Source organism: Physella acuta, unplaced genomic scaffold, assembly GCF_028476545.2.
Source record: "Physella acuta isolate Inbredline_101_S28 unplaced genomic scaffold, ASM2847654v3 ptg000414l, whole genome shotgun sequence".
In the NCBI taxonomy this organism is placed as follows: Eukaryota; Metazoa; Mollusca; class Gastropoda; family Physidae; genus Physella; species Physella acuta.
Window position 1 is genome coordinate 105,328 of NW_026731933.1, and position 12,180 is coordinate 117,507.

At 41.0% G+C, this 12,180-nt stretch overlaps 1 protein-coding gene across 1 annotated transcript; it reads left to right on the plus strand.

Moving 5' to 3' along the window:
* The first annotated feature begins 4,628 nt into the window (after window positions 1–4,628).
* On the plus strand, window positions 4,629–11,954 carry LOC131942613 (uncharacterized). The gene is made up of 5 exons (XM_059302499.1): window positions 4,629–4,655; window positions 4,965–5,178; window positions 6,579–6,686; window positions 9,245–9,383; window positions 11,719–11,954. The coding sequence occupies exons 2-5, from the start codon at window positions 4,966–4,968 to the stop codon at window positions 11,907–11,909; spliced, it is 651 nt and encodes a 216-aa protein (XP_059158482.1). The 5' UTR covers window positions 4,629–4,655; window position 4,965; the 3' UTR covers window positions 11,910–11,954.
* Window positions 11,955–12,180: the final 226 nt, after the last annotated feature.

Sequence of the window (12,180 nt, forward strand, 5' to 3'; positions counted from 1 at the left end):
TTTTTTTTCATTTTCATGGGAAAAGAACCATCGGATAATTTTTTTTAAAAAATCAATTGGGTTACGTTTTAAAATCACAAGCTAAATTAATGTAGACAGATTATTAAGAAAGATTTATGAAGATTGAAATCGTATAAAGCAATTCGGAATTTTTTAAAAATATTTATTTGAAACTCTAATATCTTTTGGAAAATAAAATTGCGATATAAGTACACTAAAGCAAAGTAAGCGTCTGTCTACTAAACTGATTGATAACAATGACACCGACAACGGGTAATTGATTTTAATTAGCGTTAATTTGGCTAATGAAATCGTTTCTAATTTTTCACTTTGATGATAGGAAATCTACCCACGCCATTAAAGTCACCGGGCAGATGGAGTAGGGTTGATCTGTAAGTGTAATTGTAGTTGATCTGTAAGTGTAATCATGGTTGATATGTAAGTGTAATTATGGTCGATCTGTAAGTGTAATTATGGTTGATATGTAAGTGTAATTATGGTTGATATGTAATTGTAATTATGGTTGATCTGTAAGTGTAATTATGGTTGATCTGTAAGTGAAATTACAGCTTAGTCATAGAAAAACCAATATCGGTTTTTTTTAAATATAGAGTATTATATTTCTTGTAAGTAATAAGTCGACCACAATGTTTATGTAAGTTAAACTATAGCTCGCTACCTTTTTTTTTTTACAAAGTTCCATAACAACGGCCAGTGCCATCAACCCTTTTGTTAACTTTTTATTTAAATCAGTTATTGTGAACATGGTTAATAAAAGTTAGCTCTAGCTAACTTTCATTTTCCTCCCAACACAAACTGAGTTCTCGTTGAAAAAGATAAATGTATCCCTGTCTCTACTTGCAAATATAATACCGTGTTGATATCAGTATTTTAACGGAGATTATAATATAGTCTATACGTATATGTAATTTTTTGTTGCTGCTGTTACAGATACTGATATAGTCAAGGCCTTGATGATCAAACCCTCGTACAATAGAAGGACAGACACTGTAGAACAAGACTTTTTATTTAAAAAAAAATTTTAATGTAATTTTCCGTTGCTGTTGTTGAAGATACTGATTTAGTCTATAGTTATGGCCTTGATGATCAAACCCTCGTACAATAGAAGGACAGCCACGGTAGAACAAAACTTGAGTATGTTTTGAACACTTACATTTATGGACTTCAGGTTCGAAAGAGGAAACTTTGTGCTTGGATTTCACTAATGTGGGCTATGACTGGAGTCCATAAAAAAAAAAATAAAGAACATTTGCATTAAGGCCCAGAGATGAGTGAGTGTGGGGGGGGGGGGGGGCTATGACTAGACACAAGGGCCGTATTGTTGTCACATTTTCCACTGTGTTCAGAGTCAAATTTATCTCATTAAAGTCTACGGGGTCCACTTTCTCGAGAATTGTTGCTCTTGACGTAAAAGCTTTTCAAAGAGACAGTGAGAAAGAGAGAAAAGGATAGAGAGAAAGAAAGAGAGAAAGAAAGAAAGAGAGAAAGCGAAAAAGATAGTGAGAGAGAAAACGAGAAAAAGAGAAAAGGAGGAAGGGAGAAAAAGAAAAATAATGATAGAGGGAGAGAGAGAAAGAGAGAGAGAGAGAGAGAGAGAGAGAGAGAGAGAATATAGAAAATTGAATATGCCAGGAAATATCTCCGAGTGATCTAGAGATAAAAAAGAAAACAGCCAAAGAGGTAGAGAGATCCAAAAATAAACTTCAGCTACACATATAAAAATATTTAAAATTAAATCAAAATTGTCTTAAACGTTATCAAAATAAAATCTCGTTCTACAATCTCGAACTACAAATTTAATCCTGGCTAAGGTGCGGTTAGGTTAGGTTAGGTTAAGTTAGGTTAGGTTAGGTTAGGTTAGGTTAGGTTAAGTTAGGTTAGGTTAGGTTAGGTTAGGTTAGGTTAGGTTAGGTTAGGTTAGGTTAGGTTAGGTTAGGTTAGGTTAGGTTAGTTTAGGTTAGGTTAGGTTAGGTTAGTTTAGGTTAGGTTAGGTTAGGTTAGGTTAGGTTAGGTTAGGTTAGGTTAGGTTAGGTTAGGTTAGGTTAGGTTAGGTTAGGTTAGGTTAGGTTAGGTTAGGTTACTGTTTCTTGTGACATCATAGTGCGCTTACACTTTAAACCTTCACTTTAAATCAGAAATCGAGAAACAGTAATTTTCAATTTTACTTGTATGGGCTACAGAAATGTTGAAATAAAATACTACTTCTCAAAAGTCGACAGATATCCAGCATATAAGATTTTGTAAATATATATGAAGCATCGTCCACCTAATGAGGTTACACATTTACGCACATACACACACACAATTACAATTTTTTTTTTTTTTTTTTTTTTTTTGACACAGGTAGATGTAAAACGTCTAGTTTTGTCACAATGTCGATTTCAATTGTATGCACGATTACAATACTCCCTCTAAGTTCCGTACACGAGACATTAAAAAAGATACGTATTGTTCTTGTTCCGCATAAGACATGTGATGTATTGAAAATGCTTTATATCGGATCTATCCCATTTTATACAACAAGATTTTTGCGCGTAATGACAACTTCCGTTCTAGAAATAGATTGCCCTTCACTCTTTATTTACATCGTACCGTAAGCTGGTATCAAAATTATTATGTAGTCCACAATCAAGAAAACAGTTCATTTTTCTACATTCGAACAGTCATCAAAATATCAGAATCATAAGGATACATAAACCAGAATAGCCTCATAGTATCAGAACCGATAGGTAGGCCGAATTAACTATGTGAACGTTTTATTTAATATTTCAATTATCTTATATAGTATATGTATACAGTCTGAGTGCGTTATCTCTTGTTATGTTTTAAATATTATAATGAGACTTCAGTCCTAAACCCAATGCTGGCCCATCTCGAAAAGACCATTCTTGTCGGACAATGCATCACGAAAATAGAACCATTAATCTTACATAGGTCATAACTGTAGATGGGAAATTATTGTTAGAACATCCTATTATCATTGGGAAAATGCAGTATCCATAAGTGAACGGTATCGTTGGAAAAACGCAGTATCCAAAAGTGAACGGTATCGTTGGAAAAACGCAGTATCCATAGGTGAACGGTATCGTTGGAAAAACGCAGTATCCATAAGTGAACGGTATCGTTGGAAAAACGCAGTATCCACAGGTGAACGGTATCGTTGGAAAACCGCAGTATCCATAGGTGAACGGTATCGTTGGAAAAACGCAGTATCCATAAGTGAACGGTATCGTTGAAAAAACGCATAGGTGAGCGGTATCGTTTCTAAAACGCAGTAGTATCGTTGGGAAAACGCAGTTTCCATAGGTGAACGGTATCGTTGGAAAAATGTAGTATTGTTAAGACAATGCAGTATCCTTAAGGAGTAAAGTAAGACTCTGTCTTTAGTATTGAGTGAGAAATATTTAGACAGGTTTGGGATTAGGATCACTATAGGGCTGGTAAGTAGGTCACCAACCAGTTCTACGGCTCAATAAAACCTACATGAGCCATAGAACTGCTTGGTGACCTACTTACCAGCCCTATAACGATCTGATTGGCCTACATGTTCAGGGTTAGATTCATGGTTGGAATTGAGAATAAGGTTTAGATATTATGGTAAAAGTTAAGATCTTGGATAGGGTTTAAAATAGGAGTAGTGGTAGGGTTTGGGTTAGGTTTTGTACAACCTGGGGCGTAGCTGACGAATGGGGGCGGGGGGGGGGGGGGGGGGGCGGGTCGCCGCCATGGCTCAGACCCATAGTGCCACCAACGGGTGTAGAAAATAAATTAAAAGTAAGCCTCTATTTAAGTTGTAATTATACACAGGTAAAGTTAAGAAAGTAAAAGGTTACAAGTCTTTACGCGCTGATTTAACTGTTTCCTACATCAATTATGTGGCACACACACAAAAATTGTTATTGTGGTTGGTAAAAAGCGCCACTAACCTTTCCAACTTGGGTGTGTGGGGGGATGCTCTTTTTCACCAACGTGAATGAAGGGTAGGGGGTGGTCGATAGTTAGCACCGGGCGCCGGAATCAGAGGCGTAGCGACCCCTCCCGGAGCCCGGGGACAAACTTTCGATTTGCGCCCCCCCCCCTCGAACTTTTCATTTGCACCCCCCCTTCAAACTTTCGATTTGCACCCCCCCCCCCTCAAACTTTCGATTTGCACTGCCCCCTCGAACTTTTCATTTGCACCCCCCCCCTTCAAACTTTCGATTTGCACCCCCATCGAACTTTTCATTTGCACCCTTCTCAAACTTTCAATTTGGCGCCCCCCTAAGGTCGGCGCCCGGGGACATGTGTCCCCCCCCCCCCCCCTCGCTACGCCTCTGACCGGAATGGGTCGCTACATCTCTGGGTACAAATTCTAAAGTGTTTTTTTTTTTTACCTTGAACTTACCATCCAGACCACCAACTACCGAGCACCTTCCTCCAGAAGTCTGCTTGTCTCCATCGTTTGACGACCCCAGCGTAATTGACCGTGGAACAGCTAGCCCAGTCATTGACAGTCCGGCGTAAGTGACCCGGGAACAGCTGACCCACAGCCTAAGTGACCGGGAAACATCTAGCCCAGCCGTTGACAGTCCGGTGTAAGTGACCAGAGAACAGCTGACCCACGGTGTAAGTGACCCGGGAACAGCTAGCCCAGCCTTTGACAGTCCGGCGTAAGTGACCAGGGAACAGCTAGCCCAGTCCGTAGTAAGTGACCAGGGAACAGCTAGCCCAGTCCGGTGTAAGTGACCAGGGAACAGTTAGCCCAGTCCGTAGTAAGTGACCAGAGAACAGCTAGCCCAGTCCGGCGTAAGTGACCAGGGAACAGCTAGCCCAGTCCGTAGTAAGTGACCAGGGAACAGCTAGCCCAATCCGGCGTAAGTGACCAGGGAACAGTTATCCCAATCCGTAGTAAGTGACCAGGGAACAGTTAGCCCAGTCCGTAGTAAGTGACCAGCCGACCCAGCCATGTCCAGAGTAAAACCAGACGGCGACTGGAACAACGCGGAGCAGAAGGAGAACTCGCGGCGGAACCTGCGGGCCCACAAGAAGGACCGGGACAACTTCGCCACCTGGAGCTGCGCCTACCCGCCCCTGGAGTTCAGGATCGTGCCCAACCCCCTGGAACCCCACGAGCCGCGGTTCGCCCCGAGCGGCGCCAACACCTGGGATATGTTTGAGGTTGGTTGAAAGAGGGGGGAGAGTAGGCTTGGAAAGTCGATGAAATCAAACTAAAAGATTTTTTTTAATCGGGCAGATGAGGCTCGTTAGCTGGGGACAGCAACTCTTCTAGGAGAGACAACTCCAGAATCAAACAACTGCTGCCTTGTAGTTTGTCCTTGGTTGGACAAAGGCTATGGCAGCAAAACCAAAAAGAAAAGCAGGCTGAAATCTGAGTCAATGGCCTCAATGGCGCATAACTAGCTGACTCGTATCCTTAATTGTTTTGGAGTGGGATCCCTTCCAACACTAAAATTAAGAACGAAGAAGAAGAAGAAGATACTAAAAAATTAATATCTTTAAAAAAAAATTGCAAGTGATAAAAATTATATTTACATTTAAAAAAAATTAAAGCCGTTTGAGCACCATCGATTACATATTTTTGTATTGAAGATAAGCCGTTGAAAATAATTTTAGAATTATTGTATCAACTCAAATATTTTTTTTAAAACCGCCCTCAACCCCTCGTTTGCGGTCAACAGGAATGGCCAAGAAAAGTAAAACAATGACAATCATAACAATTGTTTTTCATGATAAAATACACAGTACTGGTCAATCGGGTATAGCATAGTAGTTTTTTTTTATATTAGACATCAAAACACCCCCCCCCCTATCACCACCACACCCTGACGCGACAAATCCAAATTAAAAATAAAAGTGTTAACTAAATTACTATTATATTACTTGTAATTATTTGTTTGTATATTTCTAGTCTTAAACAAAGCTGAAGCCATTTTGTACTTATTACACAAATGTTAAATAATATTCAATTTTGGTTGAAAAAATATCCTTTCTGGCAACAACCATTTGGAACCAGCTTTTCTAGCCTATCGTCTGTCAACGGGGTATATTGTTTTACCCATGGAATAAAAGTACTAATCCTAGGAGGAGTGGCGTGGTCTAGCGGTAGAGAGCGAGATAATAATTCGCAAGCCGCGTGTTCGGAACCCAAGCTGGTTAGATCGATCCAGCCCCCACTTTCAAATTAAAACAAAAATGCACACACATCAAATGTTTAACCTCAAGTACTCCATTTTTTGTTGAAAACAAAAGAGGAAACTTTATCTTTTTTGTGCGTGTCAAACCATTCACCTCCAAATCGCGATTAGGTGCAAATACAAATATTAAGAACTGAAGGACCATAGTTGATTAACATACCGTGTAATACAACATCGCCTACGTTATTTCCACCATCATAAAGCGCATCGTGTTCATTTAACCCTACCACTCCCAGCTCACTAAACAGGGATGTACTCTTTAACCCTTTACCTTCCTACAACAAAATATGTATTGATTGGCGTCTCATTCTGTTTTTGTTTATCTGACCCCCCCCCCCCCCAACACTCCTCACCCCCACACAGGCAGCGAGATGGGCCTCCAACAACTGTTTTCATGAGACGGCTAACGTCTTGCTTGATCATCGAATCGACGGCAGAAAATTAATACGCCTGGATGCGGTTGGTCTTCAGGTACTTTCGTTTTGTTTCATTCATATATATATATATATATATATATATATATATATATATATATATATATATATATATATATATATATATATATATATATATATATATATATATATATATATATATATATATATATATATATATATATATATATATATATATATATATATATATATATATATATATATATGTATATATATATATATATATATATATATATATATATATATATATATATATATATATATATATATATATATATATATATATATATATATACATATATACATATATATATATGTATGTGTATCACCATATCCCTTGTGATTGTATTTCTCCGTTGTTTACACCAAACGCTACCTTAATTCTCCCTAGAGTAGAACCTCTGTCGTCTCCTCCTCCTATTACCTCACCTTACACGTCCCCTCCGGTCCCTCTCTGTTTACATCAAAACCCACCTCCCTCCCCACCTCACCAATTACCAGCCTCAACTCCGGAACACGAGTACAAAGTCACCGGTCAGGAAATCTTTGTGGATGATCTAGGTAGAAAATATCAATGGCCGCCATTTCCGCCGGAAGCGCCGACGTGTCTGTGAAACGTGAACACAGTGTGGTTGAGTAACCTCCCCTTGATAGGGCTCTCGTCGATTTGGTGAATGTCAGACACTATTTATTTATAGCCCCGGGGTGTGCGCCAAAAATGTGTTTGGTCTGGCAAAGAAATTGGTAAAGAGAATATAAAGTGGCTAAAAGATTTTTTTATATATATTTTGGTTAAGGAAGAATGCTGACGGAGGCGTAGGTTAAGTTTGTTTTCAGTCGGCATTGAGTCATTTCGGCCTCGGCAAATGCCGGTTTTTGTCAATTTCGAATTTTTGAACACATCGGTTTCTATCCATGTCGGCTTTTTTGTCTTGTCAGCATTTGACCGTATCGGTTTTGTTGTGAAACTTTTGTCCTGAGTTTCTTCCAGGCATCTCTTCGGGGGGAGGGGGACTCTGCCCTATCGAAGAAGAAGATCTACCGCGAAATTTATATAGAAAATATATACTATTTCAAGTGCCGCCCCCCCCCCCCCCCGGAGAAAAAAGGTCTGGAATAAATACTGCTTTTGTCTACGTCGATTTCAATATTTGGTGCTGGCACGGCATTAGACATACGCATATTAAGTTGACTTGCCGCATGCACTGAAAGTACTTTTGCAACAAGCATAGAAAGAACATATACCAAATGCTTAGAAAGTACATTTGTCATATTCATATAGGTGGTCGGCGTGGTCGAGTCTATAAAGCTCATAGTTGTTATAACGAAAAGTCTCGAGTTCGAACCCTCTTAAGAACGAGGAAGAAGAAGAAAAATATGCATAGAAAATACATTTGCCACAGACATAGAAAGTATATTTGCCAACCACACTTAAAGTACATTAGCCACACACATAGAAAGTACACTTGCCACACGCATGGAAAGTATATTAACCACACGCATAGAAAGTACATCATCCGCAAGCCTAGCAAATAGCAACACCTGTATTTCTAACTCATGTTTGTTGACTCGAAACCTGATGACATGTAATCAGGAGGTAGTCGCAATGTTTGGGGCTAATGACAACAAGTATATCCAAGACAGCCAACGCGTAGAATAACAAATCATATCTTACACGGTAGTTGCCATACTGTATGAAGTAGTGCTTTGGCTGTCTGAGTTGATGAACTATGGTCGAACTTTCAGAGAGTCGAAATGTTACCATACCGTCTTGGGCTGTCTGAGTGAGTTGATGAATTATGGTCCAACTTTCAGAGAGTCGAAATGTTACCATACTTTCTTGGGCTGTCTGAGTTGATGAACTATGGTCGAACTTTCAGAAAGTCGAAATGTCACCATACCGTTTTGGGCAGTCTGAGTTGATGAATTATGGTCAAACTTTCAGAGAGTCGAAATGTTACCATACTTTCTTGGGCTGTCTGAGTTGATGAATTATGGTCGAACTTTCAGAGAGTCGAAATGTTACCATACCGTCTTGGGCTGTCTGAGTTGATAAACTATGGTCAAACTTTCAGAGAGTCGAAATGTTACCATACTGTCTTGGACTGTCTGAGCTGATGAATTATGGTCCAACTTTCAGAGAGTCGAAATGTTACCATACTGTCTTGGGCTGTCTGAGTTGATGAATTATGGTCCAACTTTCAGAGAGTCGAAATGTTACCATACTGTCATGGGCAGTCTGAGTGGGTTGGTGAACTTTGGTCGAACTTTCAGAGAGTTAAACAGACAAAAAGTCAAATTAGCTGAGAAACGTATCGTGTTTTATCCGCCCACATAATTAACATAAAATATGTTCTAAACCATCATAAATGCCACCAGTCCATTTTGTAGACAATGGGACTGTGTTCGCTTATGCATTTGTTTAGCGATTGAGAGGGGGGGGTGAGGGCTGAGTGAAAGACGCGATGGACACAAGGTACTGCATCATGTTAGCTCATCATTTAATTCCTAAACACCCCCCTCCCCCAGAACATTATGTTAGATTAACTTTAATGTCCCCGCCCCACCCCTCAGAACCTAGGTGTAAGTGACGGGATCGAAGCCCTGCAGGCCCAAGAAAAGATCCGACAAGTGGCCAACTGTGTGGACAAGTCGTTTCCCAAGGCCTACAACCCGGCAACAATGACCATGATGAACAGAGCCCTCTACTACAGTAAGATGAGGGCTTATTTATCTTGGGCGTATACTTACAGCGGTTTTTAGTTGTTGTTTTGTGGTTCTTGGTTTTCTAAATTACCTACAAGTATATACCAACCTGACGCTCTATGGGGCAAGTGAAGTAGAGTTTACCTTTTTCTGTGACCTCGGCATATGAAGGGATTGTGTGGTCAGCGCTATGCACAGCCGTCTTTAATTTCCCCAACGTGAATTAGGTACCCATCAGAGTTGGGTGGACTCAGGGACGGTCTACTGACTTGAACTCAGATTCGAATTCGAGGCTTTCGGGTTAGCAGTCCAGCTCTCTACCAGCTAATTTATAAATATTGGCATTTTTTAAAAATGTTTACTTTTTTTAAAAAGTATAACGCTTTTGCATTTTAATTTTAAAAAACACAAGTTTAAAAAGGAATAAAAGTAAAGTAACAAAATGTCCCTTATTGAACTACAGTAGTAAAAGCTTTGGGGGCTAACATGTATTGGACAGATTTCTTGTAATAAAAATGTAAAAATAAAATTGGTAGTAAATTCGTGCTTGACAGATAAAAAAAAATCTTATTCTACTTTGGTTGAAAATAATACTTTCTGGAACTAAATAATCCTGTAATTTGGGAGTCCTTTTAACGCCCTTTTTTTAAAAATTAAATGTCGATTTTTGTTGATGATATAGTCTCAAATTACTTTCAAATAGGAATTTGGTTTGTTTGTTTTTAAAGAAAAAACCCACACACGAAAAAAAAAATCTTGGATACAGCCAGGCCATCCATTATTAAAACTACATGCAATTTGGTGCCACCCTTCCTAGATAGCCTCTCGACGTATATAGAATTCATAAATAATTAAAATAACTTAGAAAAGCAGATTTTCTCATTAAAACAAGTTAATACCGTATTGGTGCCCCCTCCTTTCATTGGATAGTGTCACATGGTGCGCCCCCCCACCCTCTAGCAGATGTATGACCCCACTACTCACCCCTCCCCCAACAGATTTATGACCCCACTACTCACCCCACCCCCCTAGCAGATTTATGACACCACTACTCCCTCCACCCCCCTAGCAGATTTATGACACCACTACTCACCCCCCACTAGCAAATTTATGACCCCACTACTCACCCCACCCCTCTAGCAGATTTATGACACCACTACTCACCCCCCCCCCCACTAGCAGATTTATGACACCACTACACCCCCACCCCCCTAACAGATTTATGACACCACTACTCCCCCCACCCCCTAGCAGATGTATGACACCACCACTCCCCACACCCCCACTAGCAGATTTTAGCCCCACTACTCACCCCACCCCCACTAGCAGATTTATGACCCCACTACTCACCCCACCCCCCTAGCAGATTTATGACACCACTACTCACCCCCCCCCTACTAGCAGATTTATGACACCACTACTCACCCCACCCCCCTAGCAGATTTATGACACCACTACTCACCCCCCCCCCACCCCACTAGCAGATTTATGACCCCACTACTCACCCCCCAACAGATTTATGACACCACTACTCACCGCACCCCCCTAGCAGATTTATGACACCACTACTCCCTCCACCCCCTAGCAGATTTATGACACCACTACTCACCCCCCCCCCCCACTAGCAAATTTATGACCCCACTACTCACCCCACCCCCCTTAGCAGATTTATGACACCACTACTCACCCCACCCCACTAGCAGATTTATGACACCACTACACCCCCACCCCCCTAGCAGATTTATGACACCACTACTCCCCACATCCCCACTAGCAGATTTATGACCCCACTACTCACCCCACCCCCACTAGCAGATTTATGACCCCACTACTCACCCCACCCCCCTAGCAGATTTATGACCCCACTACTCACCCCACCCCCCTTAGCAGATTTATGACACCACTACTCACCCCACCCCACTAGCAGATTTATGACACCACTACACCCCCACCCCCCTAGCAGATTTATGACACCACTACTCCCCACATCCCCACTAGCAGATTTATGACCCCACTACTCACCCCACCCCCACTAGCAGATTTATGACCCCACTACTCACCCCACCCCCCTAGCAGATTTATGACCCCACTACTCACTCCACCCCCCTTTCCTTAGCAGATTTATGACACCACTACTCACCCCACCCCCCCTAGCAGATGTATGACCCTACTACTCCCCCCACCCCCTAGCAGATGTATGACACCACTACTCCCCCCACCCCCTAGCAGATTTATGACACCACTACTCACCCCACCCCCCTAGCAGATTTATGACACCACTACTCCCCACCCCCCTAGCAGATGTATGACCCCACTACTCACCCCCACCCCTTCTCTTCCAGACATCCAGCCCTGCCCCGGGTACAACCCGCTGTACATGCTGACCACAGACCCGTGGGTTGACCACAGCGTCAGGATGGTTGACGTCAGGGACTGGGGCAGAGAGAAGTGGTTCTGGACCGGATGTAGCTGTGAGGAGCACAACAACCCGGTCACGTGTTCACGGTTTAAATATAGAACCAACTTCGATTGACATCATAGTTGTCCTTTCCATCAAAAATGATTCTCATTAAAGAAACGAAACAAGTAACTTTTGTTTTGTTATTTATTTTTAACTATTTTAGATTTTATCACACACATAAACATGCACATCCATAATCCACACAAAAAACAATTTATTTTTTTCAACGCCTTCTTCAAAACTAATTTAGAAGAAAAAATTGCAACCATGCCCTTTTCTCATACCCTAACTGTCCCTAACTATACCACTCACTCAGATTTATGCGTATATTTTTTTGTGTATG

What these genes read in the sequence shown, in the direction of transcription:
- LOC131942613 (XM_059302499.1), top strand. Translation starts at nt 4,966, where the DNA reads ATGTCCAGAGTAAAACCAGACGGCGACTGGAACAACGCGGAGCAGAAG. An exon ending in ACACCTGGGATATGTTTGAG is followed by an intron (nt 5,179 to 6,578) that starts GTTGGTTGAAAG and finishes ACCCCCACACAG; the next exon opens with GCAGCGAGATGGGCCTCCAA. An exon ending in GAACAGAGCCCTCTACTACA is followed by an intron (nt 9,384 to 11,718) that starts GTAAGATGAGGG and finishes CTTCTCTTCCAG; the next exon opens with ACATCCAGCCCTGCCCCGGG.